A 22818-nucleotide genomic window follows, 5' to 3' on the forward strand; every position below is an offset into this window, starting at 1 on the left:
AGGGAAGGCAGGGGGGTCAATGCTATGCTGCTGCTTGTGTGTGGGTGGGGACAGGGTGCTTTGGGGGTCTAAATTTTACTGTCATTCATTCTTTGGGGCACAGTACTCTTCTGTTTTTCATGGATGTCTGCAAAGGGAATTTCAGATTGTATACATTCTCTGATATTAAATGGAACTATTGAAACAAACCCTTTACACCTTCTTAACAAGGTTTCTTCCCCCAGGCTGTTAATCTGATTGACAATTCTAATTAGCCCCTCTATCTATTACCTAAAAAACTGGATTTTAAACCACTTTTTATAATGCTGTAAATAGATACTGGCATTTATACACATTTTATTCCATATCTGTACTTGAAAGTGTTTTTTTTATATACAGTACTTGTTTATTTATTATTTTTATCTTATTTATTATTATTTTATTCTCTCCACTAGATTATGCATTGCATTGAACTCCTGCTGCTAAATTAACAAATTTCACGTCATATGCCGGGGGATAATAAACCTGATTCTGATTCTGCATGGAAGTAGGTACAGATGAGATGTCAGGCACAATTTTTTTTTAAAAAACGCAGAGAGTGGTGAGTGTGTGGAATGGCCTGCTGGTGACGGTGGTGGAGGTGAATACAATTGGGTCTTTTAAGAGACTCCTGGATAGGTACATGGAGCTTAGAAAAATAGAGGGCTATGGGTAACCCTAGGTAATTTCTACAGTAAGTACATGTTCGGCACAGCATTGTGGGCCAAAGAGCCTGTAGGTTTTCAACGTTTCTATGTGGTCTAAAACAGCGCTCCGATTTACTTTTTGGTAGTTTTTAAATCGGGGTGGTAGGGTTGCTGGGGCAGAAGGCCCTTCTCTGCACTGTATAACTAAATAAAATAAAAGCTTTCATCCATGTGCAATTTCTTTCAAACTCCAAGTTTGTATGTTTACCTCCACTTTCAATAATTTGCTGCAGTCCATAATTTCCTCATTACTGAAATTAACTTAATTCCCAAGTGCACTGCTTCCCAATAGCTGCTTAAATTCAGATCTATTCTCAAGAAAAGTCAACCCAAACTGACAATTAAACCCACATATCAAATTAACGCGAACAGTGTGAGCCACCTTGCAGCCTTCTTGCCCATAACACCATTCCAGGCCATTTACAGAGTTAAATTGCCTCGGCAACGTCCTTGAGTAGTGCTAAACTAAAGTGGATTATTTTGAGGTGTTAACGGTAACGCAGCTGTTATCAGTTAGACGCAGAAAGTACCAGACAACCATCAAGAGTCAGGCGTTACCTTTACAGCCCTGGCTAAAATATATTCCTCGAATTAATGTTACAAAGCATTTTTACGAGGTCGGCGTGCGCAAATTGGTTGCTGGTTCACCAACTTTACAACAGTGAACACATTATTACATGCTCAGTGTACACCTAAGGCACATCCGTACAGGGACACTTAAGACGCTCCATCACTATTTGTTTAGAACACATTTAAACATCCCGTCATGGCCTCAACCATTTGTCCAATTTCCTCCACTATTCCTCGTCCCCAGTAACTCCCCCCACCCCCGAACTCTTCTTCCCCTTCCTCAGGCGGCGCGCCCCTTGCCCCCTTCTCCTCGGGGGGCGAGCGACGCCGCTCACACCGCCGAGAAACAGGGGAGGGAGCGCCGAGGAAAGTTGGCATCGTCGATTTTCTTCCGCCGACGAGTTACATAACATACGGCCTCTCGCCGGGAGCCGACATTGTCAACCACGGCCAGACTGACCTCCCAAACCCATCGCCTCCGGCCCGTGCGGGACCCTGCCGCTTGTTGTCACCGCCGGGTTCAGAAGGGGGAATAACTCCGCTCAACTCACCGGCGCACGAACGGGTCCCCAGTCTCAGCAGCGCCATCTTGAGCGACCATCAAACCAGTCCCGGGCTCGGCACTACTCACTCCAGCGGTTCCGCTCGTCTACTCTCGTCCCCACTCACCGGGCGACACCAGGGGAGGAGACATCTATCTCCTCCTCCCACATTAACTCCAGGCAACGCCACCAGGAAGGCTGTCCAGAGAAAGTTCTAGTAGTCTTTCTGTGGCGGCTATCTCTTCACTACAGCATTCAGTCCAACTGCCAAACTGCAAAGCCCTGATTAAAACATTAACTCAAAAAAATGTTGTCATGAAATGGATTTTTGTACCTGTGACAAATAAAGCTCTTTTTAGTAACACACACACAAAATGCTGGAGGAACTCAGCAGTCAGGCTTTATTAGCCTATGGAGAGGAATAAAGAGTTCGGTCCGAGATCCTTTCGGCATTTTGTGCGTGTTACTTTGGATTTCCAGCATCTGCAGGATCTCGCGTGTTTAATTTTTATTTTAAGAATATACTTGTAATGAAGGAAATCCGGCAAAAAATTACCAGACTCAAGTGTGGCATAGTTTCTCTTCCAAAGACTTTAGACGTCTAATTCTCAGAGGTCTCAGCCTGGTCCCAACATATCGGTGCAGCTATAAAGAAGGCAAGACAGCGGCTATATTTCATTAGGAGTTTGAAGAGATTTGGTTTGTCAACTAAAACACTCGAAAACTTCTATATTATTTCTGCTTTTGCACTACTTCAATCTATTCAATATGCATTATATTCTTACTGCAATTGATTTCTATATTGCATTGTACTTCTGCTGTAACAAATTTCACGACGCATGCCTTTGATAATAAACCCGACTCTGAAAGGCAGGGTATTTCCTCTCTAAGGAGTCTAGAACTAGACATCACAATCTAAAAATGGAGGGTGCGATTTAGGACTGGAATGAGGAAAAATTTCTCCAGAGGCTAGTGAATCATGTAATTGGCAATCAGCGAGGGCTAAGTCATCGGTTTCATTTGAAACTTTAATCCATCGATTTCTTGATACAGTATTAGGTGAATCGAAAAAGGCCGGCACGGTAGTGTCGGGGTTGGTGAATTGCTTTACGGTCAATGATCGGGATGCAGTTACCGCTACCGTCTGTGAGGAGTTTCCACATGCTTCCCTTGATTGTGTGGGTTTCCTCCTGGTCCTAAAACATTCGGGTTGGGATCAGGAAGTTGTAAGCATTCTGTGCTGGTGTCGGAAACATGGCGAAACTTGCAGACTGCCCCCAGCACATCCTCGGACTATATTTGTTGTTGACACAAAGGATGCATTCCAATATATGTTTTAATGTACACAATAACACAAATAAAGCTTTTTTTGGGGAGTCATGGGACTGTCCTTCAGCCATGCAGTGCACCCCATATTGTTATTCTGCCTCGTCCCATCGACCAGAACCCTGCATAGCCTCCCATCCACGTACTTATCCAAACTTATCTTACATGTTGCAATCGAACCCACGCCCACCTCTTCCCTGGCAGCTCTTTCGTTAGATATGGGAAGGCAAAAAGAAAGTGGTGTGTGAGAGAGAAAACTAACTGTGATCTCTTTGAATGGTGGAGCCGGCTCATGGGGCCAAATGTCCTGCCCCTGTTCCGGTTTCTGATATTTCTACTTTGAGATTGTGACCCACGATTTTAAACGCCCCAGCAAAAAGTCAAGTCCTGTAAGAATTGTGTACACTTCAATTAAATCGTCTCTCAGTTTTCTATCTAAGCTCTCGGGACCTAATATAGTTAATCTCACATACAGTAAACCCACCATTCCAGGATTTGACCAGGTTAACCTTTGCTGTGCTCTGTTTATCCTAAATATTCTTCACTGGTTCAATAGCTCAATTTAGTATCACAGAATGTATACAGCATAGAACGTGAAATACTTACTATTCGCAGACATCCACAAAACGGCAGAAAACCCCCACTTCATAGCCTGTCACACCAGACAGCCAGCCACTCAAGTGTTGTTTGGTTGATGTTGAGCAGGTCAGTGTCAGCTAAATCCGGTCAGAGTGGGCAGTTGCGCAGAACGTGTTCAATGTTCTGCACCCTTTCGCCACACTCACAGGATTGGCTGGTCTTTAAACCCCACTTCACCATATTTACTCCCGTCCTACAAACTCCCGCTCTCGCTCTGTTGAGAGTGCACCACTTCCGTCTGTCAAGCAGTGCCCCATCTGGCAACATTTCTGTGGGGTAACACTACTGCGCTTCATACTTGATGAGACCCGGGTGGTGGCAGGGGTTTCAGTAGTCCCAGGGCTTGGGGGAAGAAGCTGTTTCCCATCCTAATAGTCCTTTCCTAATGCTACAGTACCTCCTGCCTGATGGTAGGGGTCAAAGAGATTGTTGGATGGATGGGAGACAATGCTAAAGGCCCTGCGTGTGCAGCACTCCTGATAAATATTTCTGATGGTGGATGAGAGCTCCAGATGATCCTCTCAGCAGCCCTTGCGATCCTTTGTAGGGACTTGTGGCCTTGCAATTCCCATACTGGATGATGATGCAGCTGGTCAGAACACTCTTAATGATGTTCCTGTAAAAATTGATAAGAATGGGGTGTTGGGGTGGGGGGGAAATTCTTGCTCTCCTCAGGATGTGGAGTTGTTGCTGTGCTGGTGGTGTTGAGGGACCAGGTGAGATCATCCTTTATGTGCACTCCTAGAAACTTGGTACTCCTAAATTTCCCCACAGAGGAGTCATTTATGTACAGTGAGGGATGGTCAACCTGCATCTTTCTGGAGTCCACAATAACCTCTTTAGTCCTGTACACATTGAGATTCACGTTGTTGTGGTTGCACCATTCTACCAGCCACTTTCCCTCCTCTCTGTACACCATCTCCTCATTGTTGTTGATACCACTGTTGTGTCGTCAGCAGACGTGGATTGAGCAGTGCAGTCATGCTTCAGCAGCGTGAAAGCGGTGGGGCTGAGCACGTAGCCCCGGAGGGTGCCGGTGCTCTGTATGATGGAACTAGAGACGTTGCTCTTAACACAGACTGATATGTCCTTTCTATCAAGAAGTCCAGGATCCAGTTCCAGAGAGAGGTTAAGACCCAATCAGGAAAGATTATCTACCAGCTTCTGAGAGATGATCATATTAAATGCTGCACTGAAATTGATAAACAGCATCCTGGCATATGAGGCACCATTTTCCAGGTGGGACAGGATAAAGTGAAGTGTAGGGGCTATGGCATCATTAGTGGACTGATTTGAGTGATAACTGAACTGGAGAGGGTCCAATGGAGCATGAAGATAAGATTTAATATGATCCATAACCAGGTGCTCAAAGCACTCCATTATTATCGAGGGCAGAGCCACTGGACGGTAGTCATCAAGGTAGGTTAGTCTCGCCCTCTTTGGCACTGGGATGATGGTGGCTGCCTTGAAGCCTGTAGGTACAGTGGACCGTTCCAGAGAGAAGTTGAAGATAACTGTTACAACCTCTGTTAATTGGACTGCACAGCCTCTCAGCACCCAACCAGGCATGTTATAAGGCCCAGCAGCTTTTAGTAGGTTGACCCTGAACAGGGACTTCCTCACCTCAGCTGCGTCCAGACAGAGTGCCTGCTCCTTGGGGGGATGGGGACCTTTCTTGCCAGCACTTAATTCATGCATCGAGTCAGGCATAAAAGAAATTCAGCCAATCAAGAAGAGTTATTGTTTTTGTCTAATTCTAGTTCAATGCACTGTATAATTATTTGATCTGTATAAATAGTATATAAGACCAGTTTTTCTCTGTATTTTGGGGCATGTAACCATTACAAATCAATATCAATAGGGAGCAAGGGGTGTAGAGGGAGGGGTAGCATCTCTGGTGGAGGGGTTTGTCATGTCCATTCCCAGGTAGCTCACTCACCTTTGGTCCCCACCAGATACTCTGCTCTCAACTGTGGCTCCAGAGGGTAAGATTTTCACATAGAGAGTGGGGGAGGGAGGGGGTGAATGGAATGTACTGCCGGCGGCGGTGGTGGAGGTGGATACAATAGGGTCTTTTAAGAGACTGTTAGATAGGTACATGAAGCTTAGAAAAATAGAGGGCTATGCGGTAGGGAAATTCAAGGCAGCTTCTAGAGTAGGTTACGTGGTCGGCACAACATTGTGGGCCAAGGAGCCTGTAAAGTGCTGTAGGTGTCTATGTTCAACGTTCCACCAGGCTTCCACAGTGAAGACATGCAAAATACTTATTCAGTTCATCTGCCAATTCCTTGCCCCCCATTACTAACTCTCCAGCATTGTTTTCCGGTGGTTTGAAATCCACTCTCACATCTCTTTTACACTTCATGTATCTGAAGAAGCTTTTGGTATCCCATTTAATATTATTGGCTAGCTTACTTTCATATTCTATCTTTTGTCACCTACCCCGTAACGTGAATAAAGAACCAGCAGAAATAGAAAACACTTTGGAGTTCAGTACTGCTATTAACTAATAATATTTATTAGTAACTATGCAATACAGTAATATAAATGTAGATAAATCAAACAGGTTAGCAATGATTGAGGACGTGATTTTAAGTTTAACTCTGTTTGGTTTCAAGTTAGCCCATTGCTTTGCTTTGCTTTTAGTTAGTTGCACGGTGGGTTTTTTTTGGGGTTTTTTTTTTCTTTTTTTCCATTGATATATATAAAATCTAGTATACTATTATGTTATCTTGGTTTCTTATGCTTAAATTACATTGTTTGTAGTATTTTCTTTTTGGTATTGTTATCTTTTGGAATTTTATTATACTTTAACATTGTATTAATGTTTATATGGCTTACCTTTTTTGTATACTTACTCAATAAAAAGATTTAAAAAGAAAGAAAGAAAAGCAATGATTATATATATAAGTCAGTAAATCAGTAAGTGTGGAAATATATGTGAAAAACCAAGTTCTTCAAGTCTAGGGGTAAAAAGATACAGTCTTACGATGATGAGTAAAGTTCAGTTCAGTTCAGTTCGTGGGGGTATTGAGTTGAGTAATGATAGAGAGAGAGAGAGGGAGCAATTTGAGTCTTCAGGTGAGCTGGTGCCGTTGATCTTCTCGTTGTCCTCCGAAATCCATTAAAAGTCACCGACAGTGACCACAACAAAGGGGACGGTTTTCTGTGGTGGAGCTATTAACCTAGGCAAAGGTTGGTCACATGGACAACTTCCCACCGGTCACTGCAAGAGCCACTGATCGATCTGCCTGATCGATCCTCCAAAAAGATCCCACTTTTTCTGCGGGCACAACAAAGCTCATTCCGTGTCCAAAACATGTGTCTGAGGTCTATATCATTTGACCTCCTATTTATCTCCCCGTACTGGATACCAGCTGTCATTCAAATAACTCCTCCTTCCTCTCTCTGTGTAAGAAATGCAAGCAGGCAATGTCCTTGAAGAAAGTATAAACAACCTGTGAGCAGTCTTCATCTCCCTCTCTCTTTTAAAACAACATGTCGGTGTTAAATAACTCTCTCTCTCTCTTCCTTTTCAAAAGCACAGTTCATAGGGGTAAATGAGCACAGTTTATAGGGGTAATTCAGGACCCCATCACACTTCACCTTCTTAATTACTTTTTAGTTGCCTTCTGTTGGTTTCTAAAAGCTTCCTGATCATCTAATTTCCCACTAATTTTTGCTCTTTTATATGCCCTCTTTTTGGCTTTTATGTCAGTTTTAACTTCTCTTGTTAGCTCTCTTATCAGTTCAGGTTTATTGCACCACACCCAATCCAGAATAACCAATCCCCTTATGGGCTCAACTGTGAGCTGCCCTAAACAGCCATCTCACAGGCATTCTAGAAAATCCCCCTCCTGGAATTCAGCACCAACCTGATTTTCTCAATATACATGCATATTGAGATCCCCGATGACTTTTGTAACATTGCCCTTTAGGCATGTATTTTCTATCTCCCGTTGTAATTTGTATTCAGCTCGAAATGCTGACTGTACTTTTTTCCATAGATGCTGCCTGACCTGCTGAGTTCCTCCAACACTTTGTTTGTGTTGCTTGGATTTCCAGCACCTACAGATTTTCTCTTGTTTATAATGTGATTCCGCAACTGAAACCAAGTAGTTGCCAGAGTAAATACAAAGGCAAACAGAAAAATGCACACGAGAACAATTACATATAAATGAGAGTGAAAGTGAGGACGTTCTTCGCTCATAGTTGAACATGGAGATATTTTGTGCTAGCTATCTAGATACGCAACCTTCAGTATGATATGGAGAGCAAGCTGTTGCCCATGTAGCAAGCTCCCCCTCTCCACGCATCTGATGAATCCAAAGGAACGGCGGAGACCGATACAGTTTGGTACCATCTGTGCTGCAGAAGTTGCTAGTCAGCATTGAACACAATGTAGAACTACCTATTGGACTCCAGCTCCGGATTTTTCCCTTGCGGATTACTCCCAAAGCCTTCCCCGTGAGTGGACATAGCCGCAAGCCAGTGGAGGGTTGAGATCAGAGTTTCCCTTTTCCTAGGTTAGATGCCAACCAGGCTGATGAGCCCCATCTGCCCAAAGAGACTGGTTTTACGGCGCCAGTAACCCGCCTTTGGCCATTCTGTCAGCAGAAACAGTTCCGCCGGGCTTAGTAGCTAAGCTACACGTGAAGGCCAAGAGCTGGACTTGGTTGTCAGAGGCTATTTGAGGCACACGCCATTGGGAACATTTAATAGGTAGTGGGAGTGTGTCCCCATTACCAACCCCGGCTATAACAACATTAAGGAACCATATATAAATGTGATTATATAATAATACAAACAAACAGAATTAAGTTAAACTACAAGACAAATAATAATTATACAGCCTAATCCAACAGTATCTACACACAGCACCGCATCAAGAAGTGAAGAGTTATCAATAAAGATCTCCACCATCCAGGCTAAGCCTTTCTCTCACAGCTACCATGAAGCCAAGGTACAGAAGCCTGAAGTCCCGCACCACCAGGTTCAAGAAGAGCAAAACAACAAAATGCTGCCTGGCCTGCTGAGTTCCTCCAGCATTTTGTGTGTGTTTCTCGGATTTCCAGCATCTGCAGATTTTGTCTTGTTTGTGATTCAAGAACAGCAATTTCCCTTCAGCCATTCAGCTCTTGAACCTCAGAATAGCAACTCTACCACCACGATAGGGCTTTGTTTTTATGTGATGTGCTACATGTGTTCTACCTTGTAAAGTTACAAAGAAAGTGAGTGGGAGGTGAGAGGGGGGAGAGGTTCGGTTTGGTGTTGGTCGGTACCACTGAATCCCTCTGTAGAAGTGCTGGAACTCACTGAGGTATACAAAGCCATCGGACACTAAAATGGTGTTCATTTTTCTTGTGAATGTTGTGTATGTGTATCTGCTGCTATGTGGTCATGGTGTTGCTGCAGGTCAGTTTTTCATTGCACCTGTGCATACGTCTACATGCCATATGATAATAAATTCAACTTTCACCAGCACAAATTACATAAGACATAGGAACAGAATTGGGCCATTCGGCCTTTCAAGTTTGCTCTACATTACAATCATGGCTGATTCATTATCTCTATCAACCCCATTCTCCTGACTTCTCCCCGTAATCTTTGAGACCCTCACTAATGAAGAACCTATCTAACTCCACACTAAACGTACCCAATGACTTTGCCTCTATAACTATGTATCTGTGGTAATGAATTCCACCCTCTGGCTAAAAAATGAGGGGTGACCTAATTGAAACCTATCGAATGGTGAAAGGCCTTGATAGAGTGGATGTGGTGAGCATGTGTCCTATGGTGAGAGAGTGTAAGACCAGAGGACACAGCCTCAGAATAGAGGGGTGTCCTCTTAGAATGGAGATGAGGAGGAATTTTTTTAGCCAGAGGTTGGTTTGGTGAATCTGTGGTATTCTTTGCCTGGGGCAGTTGTGGAGGCCAAGTTTTTATGTATATTTAAGGCAGAGGTCAATAGATTCTTGATTGTTCAGGGCATGAAGGAATATGGTGAGAAGGCCGGAGATTGGGGCTGAGAGGAAAATTGGATCAACCGTGATGAAATAATGAAGCAGACTCAATGGGCCAAATGGCCTAATTCTGCTCGTATCTCTTATGGTCTGATGGTTTGATGTTGTGGTGTTCGCCGAGCTTGGCACTTAGCTTGCAGGCATTTCATCACCAGCCAAGGTGGCATCCTCAGTGTGCATTTGTTAGCGTTTCTCTCTAGGAGTGCCCATATTTATATAGTCCTACATTCCCTTGCCTCTGGTCCTGATCGGCTTCCCCTTCAGCTGACTTTTGAATTCTACTGGCTCACATTTCTTTGGCTCTTAGGGGTTCGTAGTTGGCATCTATTTCAAAATAGCACAAAATACAAAGTAATGCTTCTGGAGCAAAGAACACACATTTCTATTTTGATAAAAAATACAGAGCGGCAATTTGTAAATTTTTTTTTCAGTATCTTAAGGCATAGAGTGGTTTGGAACCAGCTATTTCCACGTGTAGCCTAAGCCACAGAAGTTATATTCAGTTTTATAACAAATTGCACATAAGCAATACTAGTGTTACAAGCTAATTGCCAAGCTTGGCAAACACCAGAATATTAAACAACCTCACTATCGTTGTTCTCTTTTTGCACTATTTTAATGTGTATTTCTTACTGTAATTTATTGTATTTTTATGTATTGCACTGTTCTGCTGCCACAAACCTGGAGATTTATTGATATATGTCAGTGATATTAAAACCTATTTCTGATTTTCTGGACGTTGTCCAGTCATTAATTACTATCTTCACTAAGGAGGACATAAATAATCTTCCAGAAATAGTAGGGGACAGAGGGTCCAGTGAGATGGAGGAACTGAGCGAAATACATGTTAGTAGGGAAGTGGTGTTAGGTAAATTGAAGGGATTGAAGGCAGATAAATCCCCAGGGCCAGATGGTCTGCATCCTAGAGTGCTTAATGAAGTAGCCTAAGAAATAGTGGATGCATTAGTGATAATTTTTCAAAACTCGTTAGATTCTGGACTAGTTCCTGAGGATTGGAGGGTGGCTAATGTAACCCCACTTTTCAAAAAAGGAGGGAGAGAGAAACCGGGGAATTATAGACCGGTTAGCCTAACGTCAGTGGTGGGGAAACTGCTGGAGTCAGTTATCAAGGATGTGATAACAGCACATTTGGAAAGCGGTGAAATGATCGGACAAAGTCAGCATGGATTTGTGAAAGGAAAATCATGTCTGACGAATCTCATAGAATTTTTTGAGGATGTAACTAGTAGAGTGGATAGGGGAGAACCAGTGGATGTGGTATATTTGGATTTTCAAAAGGCTTTTGACAAGGTCCCACACAGGAGATTAGTGTGCAAACTTAAAGCACACGGTATTGGGGGTAAGGTATTGGTGTGGGTGGAGAATTGGTTAGCAGACAGGAAGCAAAGAGTGGGAATAAACGGGACCTTTTCGGAATGGCAGGCGGTGACTAGTGGGGTACCGCAAGGCTCAGTGCTGGGACCCCAGTTGTTTACAATATATATTAATGACTTGGATGAGGGAATTAAATGCAGCATCTCCAAGTTTGCTGATGACACGAAGCTGGGTGGCAGTGTTAGCTGTGAGGAGGATGCTAAGAGGCTGCAGGGTGACTTGGATAGGTTGGGTGAATGGGCAAATTCATGGCAGATGCAATTTAATGTGGATAAATGTGAAGTTATCCACTTTGGTGGCAAAAATAGGAAAACAGATTATTATCTGAATGGTGGCCGATTAGGAAAAGGGGAGGTGCAACGAGACCTGGGTGTCATTATACACCAGTCATTGAAAGTGGGCATGCAGGTACAGCAGGCGGTGAAAAAGGCGAATGGTATGCTGGCATTTATAGCGAGAGGATTCGAGTACAGGAGCAGGGAGGTACTACTGCAGTTGTACAAGGCCTTGGTGAGACCACACCTGGAGTATTGTGTGCAGTTTTGGTCCCCTAATCTGAGGAAAGACATCCTTGCCATAGAGGGAGTACAAAGAAGGTTCACCAGATTGATTCCTGGGATGGCAGGACTTTCATATGAAGAAAGACTGGATGAACTGGACTTGTACTCGTTGGAATTTAGAAGATTGAGGGGGGATCTGATTGAAACGTATAAGATCCTAAAGGGATTGGACAGGCTAGATGCAGGAAGATTGTTCCCGATGTTGGGGAAGTCCAGAATGAGGGGTCACAGTTTGAGGATAGAGGGGAAGCCTTTTAGGACCGAGATTAGGAAAAACTTCTTCACACAGAGAGTGGTGAATCTGTGGAATTCTCTGCCACAGGAAACAGTTGAGGCCAGTTCATTGGCTATATTTAAGAGGGAGTTAGATATGGCCCTTGTGACTATGGGGGTCAGGGGGTATGGAGGGAAGGCTGGGGCGGGGTTCTGAATTGGATGATCAGCCATGATCATAATAAATGGCGGTGCAGGCTCGAAGGGCCGAATGGCCTACTCCTGCACCTATTTTCTATGTTTCTATGGTATTTATTGCAATGTTCTTCATTTTTGTTATATTTCTACTATTCTTATGTCTGGAAAGCCATCTCTCAGGCAAAGTGGCAATTCCGGACCAAACTTAAATCTCCGAAAGATCCTTGACAGTTGTTGCAGGGCTTAAATACTAACACTTCTTATACAGTCAAACCAAGCAACATGGGAGATAGCAGGGCTTTGCTTCCAGATGAGCTTACTGTCTTACTATCTTCTATGTGCACTTTGACCACCAAAGCATGGAGAAACCATCGTAAACTCCCACATCCCCCGATGGTCCCATGACTTCAGTCTCTGAAGCTGAATTGAGGCAGCTTTCAGGAGAGTGAATGCACAAAAAGCATCTTTCTCAGATGGGGCACTTGGCTAAGTACTAAAGACCTGTGCTGACAACTGGCTGGTGTGTTCACTGAGATCTTTAACCTCTTGCTTCGGCAGTGTGCGGTATCCACCTGCTCCAAGCAGGCTTTAATTACGCCGGAGACCAAGAAGAACATGGCCTCAATGACTATTGCCCAGTAACACTTACGTCTGCAGTGAAGTGTATGAGAGTTTGGTGATGGAACATACCAACTCTTGCTTGAGAAGCAACTTTAGATCCACTCCAATTTCCCTACTGGAGCAACAGGTCCACAGCAGATGCCAAGTCATTGGCTCTATACTTAACAACTGGACAGCAAAAAATGCATACATTAGGATGTTCCTTTGACTGCACCTCTGCATTCATCATCCCCTCAAAGCCAATGAATAAGCTCCAAGACAGGCACCAAAGTGGTTAGCACAATGCTTCACAGTACAGGTGACCTGGGTTTAATTTCCTCCGCTGCCTGTAAGGATTTTGTACATCCTCCCCATGACTATGTGGGTTTCCTCCCATAGTCCAAAAACGTACCGGTAGGTAGGTTAATTGGTGATTGTAAATTGTCCCATGATTAGGCTAGGATTAAATTGATGTTCGCTGGGCAGTGTAGCTTGAAGGGCCTATTCTGCACTCTATCTCAATAAACAAAAATAAGTAAATAAGACCTTGAGCTCAATATCTTCTTCTTCTGCAATTGGATTCTGGATTTCCTCACTTGCAGACCCCAGCCAATTTGGATCAGCAATAACATCTCCTCCACAATTTTAATCTGCACAGGCTGTGCGCTGAGCCACCTGCTCTACCTGCTTTACACCTATGACTGTGTGGCTAAGCACAGCTCCAGTGCCATATTCAAGTTGGCTGATAACACCACTGTTTCAGGCTGAATCAAAGGTAGTGATGAATCAACATACTGTATAGGAGAGAGATTGAAAATCTGGCTGAGTGGTGTCAATAACAGCATCCTCTTATTCAATGTCAGTGAGATCAAGGAGCTGATTGGTTTCCTTCTCCTGAAGTCTGCAGAGGTCCAAAGAGCCAGTCCTCATCAGAGGAGGAGAAGGCTTGCAACTTTAAATTCTGAGATGTTATAATTTCAGAGGACCTGTCCTGTGCTCAGCACACAAGTGCAATTACTATGAAAGCACGGCTGCACCTCTACTGCCTGAGGAGTTTACAGAGATTCAGCACGACATCTTAAACCTTGACAAACTTCTATGGATGTGTAGTGAAGAGTTTATTGACTGGCTGCACTACAGCCAGGAATGGAAACATCAATGTCCTTGAACAGAAAATTCTAGTGGATACAGCCCAGACCATCATTGGTAAAGCCCTCCCAACCATTCAGCACATCTTCATGAAACACTGTTGCGGGAAAGCAGGATCCATCAGCAAGGACCCCCACCACCCAGGTGATGGTAACAGCTCTCTTCTTGCTGTTGCCATCAGGAAGAAGTTACAGGTATCTTAAGACTCACACCACCAGTTAATACCCCTCAACCATCTGGCACTTGAACTATAGGGGATAACTTCACTTGCCCCATCATTGAAATGTTCCCACAACCTACGGACTCACTGTCAATGACTCTTCATCACAGGTTTTTGATATTTATTTATTATTATTTATTCTTTTTGTATTTGCACAGTTTGTTAACTTCTGTACTAGTTCGACTCCTTAGTTGGGCGGTCTTTTATTGATTCAGTTATGGTTATTATTCTATAGATTTTGAGTATGTCTGCATGAATATCAAATTGCAAGTGGTGACGAGTTAACTTAGTATGTCTTTGGACTGTGGGATGAAACTGGAGCACCCAGGGAAAAACAATGCATTACATGAGGAGGATGCATGGAGACTCCTTCCAAAAGACGCCAAGTTTGAACCCTGATGCACTGTTTTAATAGCATTGTGATAACCGCTGCACTATTGTGGCTCCCCGCTTCTTTAACTTGTGGTTGAATTTATACTAATGGAATGTAAGGAAGATGGCAAATTTCATAATGTTTCAGACAAATCCATGTTATAGCTTTTATACATTCAGTGGCCACTTTATTAGGTACACCTGTACATGCAAATAACTAATCAGCAAATCATGTGGCAGCAAGTCAATACATAAAAGCATATAGATATAGTCGAGATTCAATTGTTGTTCAGACCAAACATCAGAATGAGAAATGAAATCCAGCTGACTTTGACCATGGAATGATCATTGGTGCCAGATACATTGGTTTGAGTATCTCAAAAACTGCTGCTCTCCTGGGATTTTCACGCACAATAGTCTCTGGGGTTTACAGAGAATGGTGCAAAAAATAAAACAGAAGTCCAGTGAGCAGCAGTTCTGTGGGCAAAAACAAAAAAAATGGTTTGTTAATGAGAAAGGTCTGAGGAGAATGGCCAGACTGGTTCAAGCTGACAGGAAGGCGACAGTAACTCATAACTGATAACAACAGTGGTGTGCAGAAGAGCATCTCTAACCTTGACGTGGATGGGCTACAGCAGCAGAAAACCACAAACGTACACGCTGTAGTCACTTTATTTGGTAAGGAGGTACCTAATAAAATGGCTACTGAATGTATGTTACGCAGCATCAGGTTTCAGTAATTAACTGTACAAACATTGCAATGACTGCAGTCGAACAGGATAATTCACAAAAATAAAATCCAAAGTAGAATATTCCTTAGGTAATTTATTGTTGGGATGAAATATAAACAAATCCAGTCTGAAAATTACAGTTACATAGTGGCAAGGAGGCTCGGCAATGACAAATTATCTAGATCTCCAATAGTTTAAGGAATTTTTGAAGTACTGATAGCCAGAGTGAAGCATTAGCTGACAAAATCATTATAGAAAATTTGTTTCTAAGATCTGAGGATTTCCAAATGCTTGATTTCATGCAGGAGATAAAGAAAATGAAATTTATTTTCCAGTGCTCAAACCAGCAGATGTTATGGTTTGCAACGTTGAACGAAGCGTGGGTACAAACATACATCCCGTATATGGTGTCTGTTCAGAAGCCATGTTAAGAACCTTTCCAGCCCCAATCCATATCCACCGTGAGGACAGGTGCCATATTTACGCTAGAAGGAAAAGAAATGCCAAAAATGAGTTTACAATGAAAGGCAAAAAACTTCTCATGGCAAGGAGCTACTCGCATCTGGAAAAAACACACTTAGAGATTGTCAGCATGGCTTTGTGCTGGGTAGGCCACACTTAGTTTTTTGAGGAGGTGAAGACAATTGATGAGTGTAGAGCAGTGAGTGTAGTATACATAGATTTTAGTGAAGCTTTAGATAAATCCCTCACGATTGGCTGACCTAGAAGATTATGGTACAAGGAATTTACAGACTGGATTTAGTATTGGCTTGGCTATAGAGAGGGTAGTGGTAAAAGGGTATTATTCTGATTGGATGATGGCGACCGGTAGTGTTCTGCAAGGTTTAGTACCGTGACCTCTTGTTTGTGATACTTATTTTGCAGGCAACACAAAAACTGGTGGAGCTGTAGACAGCAAAGAAGGTTATCGAAGAATTCAGCACAATCAATACCAGTTGGAAATGTAAGCAGAGAAATGACAGATGGAGTTTAATCCAGGTAAGTGGGAGGTGTTGTACTTCGGGAGGTCAAATGTAAGGAGGAAAGTATGAAGTAAGTGGCAGGACTTTTAAGAGCACTGAAGTACAGAGAGACCTTGGAGTGCAAGTCCATAACTCCCTGAAAGCCGCAACACACATAGATGGAGTTGTAGAGAAGGCGTACAGCATTCTTATATTTTTTTCCCCAGGGTGGAAATGTCAAATGCTACAGGGTGTAGATTTAACTTGAGGGGGGAAGATTAAAAAACATTTGTGAGCCAATATCTTTTTCCTTTAAAACAGACAATGTTTGGTGTCAGTAAGACAGATAGAAGTAGAGATGAAAGCAATGTTTAAGAGGCATTTAGCACATGACTAGGCAGATAATGGAGGGATATAGACCATACCCAGACAGATGGGATTAGATTTGATACAAATTCTGGTCAGAGGAGACACCATTGGCTCAAGAGCTTGTTTCTGTGCTCTACTACTCAATATGTTTTACATGATTCAAATTAAAATAGCAATTCCTTTCTCAATATTACTTCTGGTTAAGAAATACACTTCAGAATGCAATGTTAATTCATTCTGGCCAGGTAGTTCTCAAGTTTTTTTGCTGGTTCTTTGCCAAGCAATACAAGGTAGTGGGTAGTTACACCAGGACTAGCTGTAAGGACTCCGAAAATAGCTCAAAATGGGCAACAAAATTAAAATAATTTTAAAATTGCTATCCTAGAAGTCATCCTGTGTGAAAGAGGGATCATATTTGATAGCTAATCAAATAAGATCATAAAACATAGCAGCAGAGTATGTCCATTTGGTCTAGGGAGTCTGCTCCACAATTCCATCATGGATGGTTTATTCCTCTCAAACCTTCTCTCTGTAACCTTTGATGCCCTGGCTAATCAAGAACCTATCAAACTCTACTTTAAATATACTCAAGGACTTGGCCTCAGCCACTCCTGGCAATCAATTCCACAGATTCATCACTCTCTGGCTAAAGAAATTCCTCCTCACCTCTGTTCTACAGGGACCTCCTTCTATTCCGAGGCTGTGCCTGGTGGTCCTGGACTCCTCCACCATAGGAAACATTCTCCCCACATTCACTGTCTAGGCACTTCAACATTCAATGTTTAGAAACATAGAAAACCTACAGCAAATACAGGCCCTTCGGCCCACAAAGTTGTGTCAAACCTCAGAAATTACTACACTTCCCCATAGCCCTCTATTTTCTAAGCTGCATTTACCTATCCAAAAGTCTCTTAAAAGACCCTATCGTATCCGCCTCCACCACTGTTGCCAGCAGCCCATTCCATGTACTCACCACTGAGTAAAAAACTTAGTCCTGACATCTCCTCCGTACCTACTCCGCAGCACCTTAAACCTGTGCCCTCTTGTGGCAACCATTTCAGCCCTGGGAAAAAGCCTCTGACTAGCCACACAATTGATGCCTCTCATCATCTTATACACCTCTATCAGGTCACCTCTCATCCTCTGTCGCTCCAAGGAGAAAAGGCCGAGTTCACTCAACCTGTTTTCATAAGGCATGCTCCCCAATCCAGGCAACATCCTTGTAAATCTCCTCTGCACCCTTTCTATGGTTTCCACATCCTTCCTGTAGTGAGGCAACCAGAACTGGGCACAGTACTCCAAGTGGGGTCTGACCAGGGTCCTATATAGCTGCAACATTACCTCTCGGCTCCTAAATTGAATTCCATGATTAATGAAGGCCAATACACCGTATGTCTTCTTAACCACAGCGTCAACCTGCGCAGCTGCTTGAGCGTCCTATGCACTAGGACCCCAAGATCCCTCTGATCCTCCACACTGCCAAGAGCCTTACCATTAATACTATATTCTGCCATATTTGACCTACCAAAATGAACCACTTCACACTTATCTGGGTTGAATTCCATCTGCCACTTCTCAGCCCAGTTTTGCATCCTATCAATGTCCCGCTGTAACCTCTGACAGCCCTCCACACTATCCACAACAACCCCAACCTTTGTGTCATCAGCAAATTTACTAACCCATCCCTCCACTTCCTCATCCAGGTCATTTATAAAAATCACGAAGAGTAAGGGTCCCAGAACAGTTCCCTGAGGCACACCACTGGTCACCGGCCTCCATGCAGAATATAACCCGTCTACAACCACTCTTTGCCTTCTGTGGGCAAGCCAGTTCTGGATCCACAAAGCAATGTCCCCTTGGATCCCATACCTCCTTACTTTCTCAATAAGCCTTGCATGTGGTACCTTATCAAATGCCTTGCTGGAATCCATATACACTACATCTACTGCTCTTCCTTCATCAATGTGTTTAGTCACATCCTCAAAACATTCAATCAGGCTCATAAGGCATGGCCGGTCTTTCACAAAGCCATGCTGACTATTCCTAATCATATTATACCTCTCCAAATGTTCATAAATCCTGCCTCTCAGGATCTTCTCCATCAACTTACCAACCACTGAAGTAAGACTCACTGGTCTATAATTTCCTGGGCTATCTCTACTCCCTTTCTTGAATAAAGGAACAATATCTGCAATCCTTCAATCCTCTGGAACCTCTCCCCTCCCCATTGATGATTCAAAGATCATTGCCAGAGGCTCAGCAATCTCCTCCCTCGCCTCCCACAGTAGCCTGGGGCACATCTCATCTGGTCCCAGCAACTTATCCAACTTGATGCTTTCCAAAAGCTCCAGCACATCCTTTTTCTTAATATCTACATGCTCAAGCTTTTCAGTCCGCTGCAATTCAGCACTACAATAACCAAGATCCTTTTCTATAGTGAATATCCCTGCTATTTCCTCCAGTTCCAGACACACTTTCCCACTGTCACACTTATTAGGTCCTATTCTTTCACGTCTTATCCTCCTGCTCTTCACATACTTGCAGTATGCCTAGGGATTTTCCTTAATCCTGCCCACCAAGGCCTTCTCATGGCCCCGTCTGGCTCTAATTTCCCTTTTAAGCTCCTTCCCATTAGCCTTATAATCTTCGAGATCTCTAACATTATCTAGCTCTCTGAGCCTTCTGTAAGCTTTTCTTTTCTTTTTGACTAGATTTATTACAGCCTTTGTACACCACAGTTCCTGTACCCTACTGTAACTTTCCTGTCTATTTGGAACGTACCTATGCAGAACTCCACACAAATATCCCCTAAACATTTGCCACATTTCTTCCGTACTTTTCCCTGAGAACATCTGTTCCCAATTTCCTGCTTGGTAGCTTCATAATTCCCCTTACTCCAATTAAACGCTTTTCTAACTTGTCCGTTCCTATCTCTCTCCAATGTTATTGTAAAGGAGATAGTGATCATAATTCTATCTCCAAAATACTCTCCCACTGTGAGATCTGACACCTGACCAGGTTCATTTCCCAATACCAAATCAAGTACAGTCTCTCCTCTTGTAGGCTTATCTGCATATTGTGTCAAGAAACCTTCCTGAACACAACTAACAAATTCCACACCATCTAAACCCCTTGCTCTAGGGAGTTGCCAATCGATATTTGGGAAATTAAAATCTCCCATCACGATAACTCTTATTATTACATCTTTCCAGGATCTGTTTCCCCTATCTGCTCCTCGATATTCCTGTGTTCCAGGATCTGTTTCCCCTATCTGCTCCTCGATATCCCTGTTACTATTGGGCGGCCCATAAAAAACATCCAGTAAAGTTACTGACCCCTTCCTGTTTCTAACCTCCATCCACACAGATTCCGTAGACAATCTCTCCATGATGTCCACCTTTTCTGCAGCCGTGACACTATCTCTGATCAACAGTGCCACGCCCCCACCTCTTTTGCCTCCCTCCCTGTCCTTTCTGAAACATCTAAAGCCTGGCACTTGAAGTAACCATTCCTGTGCCTGAGCCATCCAAGCCTCTGTAATGGTCACCACATCATAGCTCCAAGTACTGATCCACGCTCTAAGCTCATCTGCTTTGTTCACAATACTCCTTGCATTAAAATAGACACATATCAAACCTTTGGTCTGAGCACGTCCCTACTCTATCACCTGCCTATCCTCCCTCTCGCACTGTCTACAAGCTTTCTCTATTTGTGAGCCAACTTCCTCTTCCCCAGTCTCTTCAGTTCGGTTCCCACCCCCCAGCAATTCTAGTTTAAACTCTCCCCAATAGCCTTAGCCAGCCTCCCCACCAGGATATCGGTCCCCCTGGGATTCAAGTGCAACCCGTCCTTTTTGTACAGGTCACACCTGCCCTAGAAGAGGTCCCAATGATCCAGAAATCTGAATCCCTGCCCCCTGCTCCAATCCCTCAGCCACGCATTTATCCTCCACCTCATTCTATTCCTATTCCCACTGTCATGTGGCACAGGCAGTAATCCCGAGATTACTACCTTTGTGGTCCTGCTTCTCAACTTCCTTCCTAACACCCTGTAATCTTTTTTCAGGACCTTTTCCCTTTTCTATCTATGTCATTGGCACCAATATGTACCACGACCTCTGGCTGTTCTCCCTGCCACTGCAGGATATCTTGAACACGATCTGAAACATCCCGGACCCTGGCACCTGGGAGGCAAACTACCATCCCAGTTTCTTTCCTGTGTCCACAGAATCGCCTGTCTGACCCTCTAACTATAGAGTCCCCTATCACTATTGCCCTCCTCTTCCTTTCCCTACCCTTCTGAGCCACAGGGCTGGACTCTGTGCCAGAGGCACGGCCACTGTTGCTTCCCTCATGTAGGCTGTCCCCTCCAGCAGTACTCAAACAGGTGTACTTATTGTCAAGGGGTACAGCCTATGAGATTCCCTTCGTTTTTCTAAACTCCAGCGAGTACAGCCCAGAGTCATCAAACACTACTCATATGTTAAGCCTTTCATTTCTGAGATCATTCTTGCAAACGTCTTCTGGACCTACTTTGGGCCAGATAAGGGGCCCAGAACTCCTCAAAAAAAACTTCAAGTGTGGTATAACCAATGCCTTACAAAACTTCAGCAATACATGGCTGCTTTTATATTCTAGAATTCTCAAAATGGTCCAACTTACTTGGTCAGTGTACCAATAGTATGGAGTAGGGTCAATGCCTTCACGATCGTAGCCATCCAAGAGCTCCTTGCTGTCCCAGATACGCATTGATCCTCCTACAATCTCACCAACATTTGGCATCAGCACGTCAACCTCACCAATACAAAGGAATGATATTTGTTAACAACTTTTTAATATCACAAGATCTCCAGCATTTGCATTTTATATCAAGAGATTATTGTAAAGCCATCACATATTTTTCATTACGAAATCAGTTAATTTCAAACAGAAGTACAGGAGACCAGAGATGCTGAAATCTGGAGCATAGAACAATTGGAGAATGAGGGGGGTTTTGACAGAGGTATACAGAATTATGAGGGGTATACATAGGGTAAATGCAAGCAGGATTTTCCCACTGAAGTTGGGTGAGACTAGAACTAGAGGTGAAAAGTGAAATGTTTAAAGGGAACAAGAGGGGGCAATCTTCTTCACTCAAAGGGTGGTGAGAGTGTGGAACGAGTTGCCAGTGGAAGCACCGAATGCAGGGACGATTTCAAAGTTGAAGAGAGATTTAGATAGGTACATGGATGGGAGGGTTATGGAGGACTATGGTCTAGCTGCAGATTGATGGGACTAGGCAGATTAATAGTTTGGTACAGATTAAATAACGTGGGCACGTGACCAAGTGGTTAAGGCATTGGACTAGCGACCTGAAGGTCGTGAATTCGAGCCCCAGCCGAGGCAACGTGTTTAGTTCTTGAGCAAGGCATTTAATCACACATTGCTCTGCGACGACACTGGTGCCAAGCTGTATGGGTCCTAACGCCCTTCCCTTGGACAACATTGGTGTCGTGGAGAGGGGAGACTTGCAGCATGGGCAACTGCTGGTCTTCCATGCAACCTTGCCCAAGCCTGCGCCCTGGAGAGTGAAAACTTTCCAGGCGCAGATCCATGGTCTCGCAAGACTAACGGATGCCTTAAACTTAAAACAGATTAAATGGGCTGAAAGGCCTGTTTCTGTGCTGTAGCGTTCCATGTTCCTACGAATCTACGATGTTTGACTAGCTCGGTTCTTCCATCTGTTTATTTTTGGCTTTTATTTTCATAAATATCTTCTCTCCCCCCCAGCCCCCCAAAGACAGAACTATCTCACCTACATGAGCATCCAAAAGCACGTATGACCGGTAAACAATGCTGATTATAAACAACAACAACTGTTATTCCTCTCCCATAGATGCTGCCTGGCCTGCTGAATTCCTCCAGCATTTTGAGAGTATGTGTGCGTTGCACTGGATTTCCAGCATCTGAAGAATCTCTTGTGTAAACAATGATGAGCTATTTTGGATAGAAGAACCCACAGCATAGTAGGAGTAACAACTAATTAGCCAATTTACAAATTACCAATTTCTAGCTGGTGCTGATCACCAATGCAACACCAGATGTTAATGCCAGGGGAACCAAGGTAAATGGTGACCCCTAAATATCAAACTGAGACTAACTGATAAAGTAGATAGGGTCTACTTTGAGAGCAGGTATGTGATGCTGAGGCTTTATAAGGCACTGGTGAGTCCTCACCTTGAGTAC

At 43.6% G+C, this 22818-nt stretch overlaps 2 protein-coding genes across 3 annotated transcripts in view; both read right to left on the bottom strand.

Annotated features, from left to right (window-relative positions):
• The window catches only part of fech (ferrochelatase), a 41244-nt gene extending 39240 nt beyond the window's left edge, over window positions 1-2004 (bottom strand). The window contains exon 1 of one of the 2 annotated variants that reach the window (XM_063042663.1): window positions 1847-2004. In XM_063042663.1, the coding sequence (XP_062898733.1) occupies window positions 1847-1883 (37 nt within the window). In that variant the 5' untranslated portion in view covers window positions 1884-2004. The remainder of the gene's footprint in view (window positions 1-1846) is intronic. The other variant, XM_063042664.1, reaches the window with a different exon arrangement.
• A 13333-nt stretch (window positions 2005-15337) lies between these two features.
• nars1 (asparaginyl-tRNA synthetase 1) overlaps window positions 15338-22818 on the bottom strand; it is a 34441-nt gene continuing 26960 nt past the window's right edge. The window contains exons 14-15 of the mRNA XM_063042665.1: window positions 21256-21387; window positions 15338-15748 (exon numbers count right to left, since the gene is read on the bottom strand). Coding sequence (XP_062898735.1) covers window positions 15617-15748; window positions 21256-21387 — 264 coding nt within the window. The 3' untranslated portion in view covers window positions 15338-15616. The remainder of the gene's footprint in view (window positions 15749-21255; window positions 21388-22818) is intronic.

The sequence above is a fragment of the Mobula hypostoma genome, chromosome 3 (assembly GCF_963921235.1).
Source record: "Mobula hypostoma chromosome 3, sMobHyp1.1, whole genome shotgun sequence".
NCBI lineage: Eukaryota > Metazoa > Chordata > Chondrichthyes > Myliobatiformes > Myliobatidae > Mobula > Mobula hypostoma.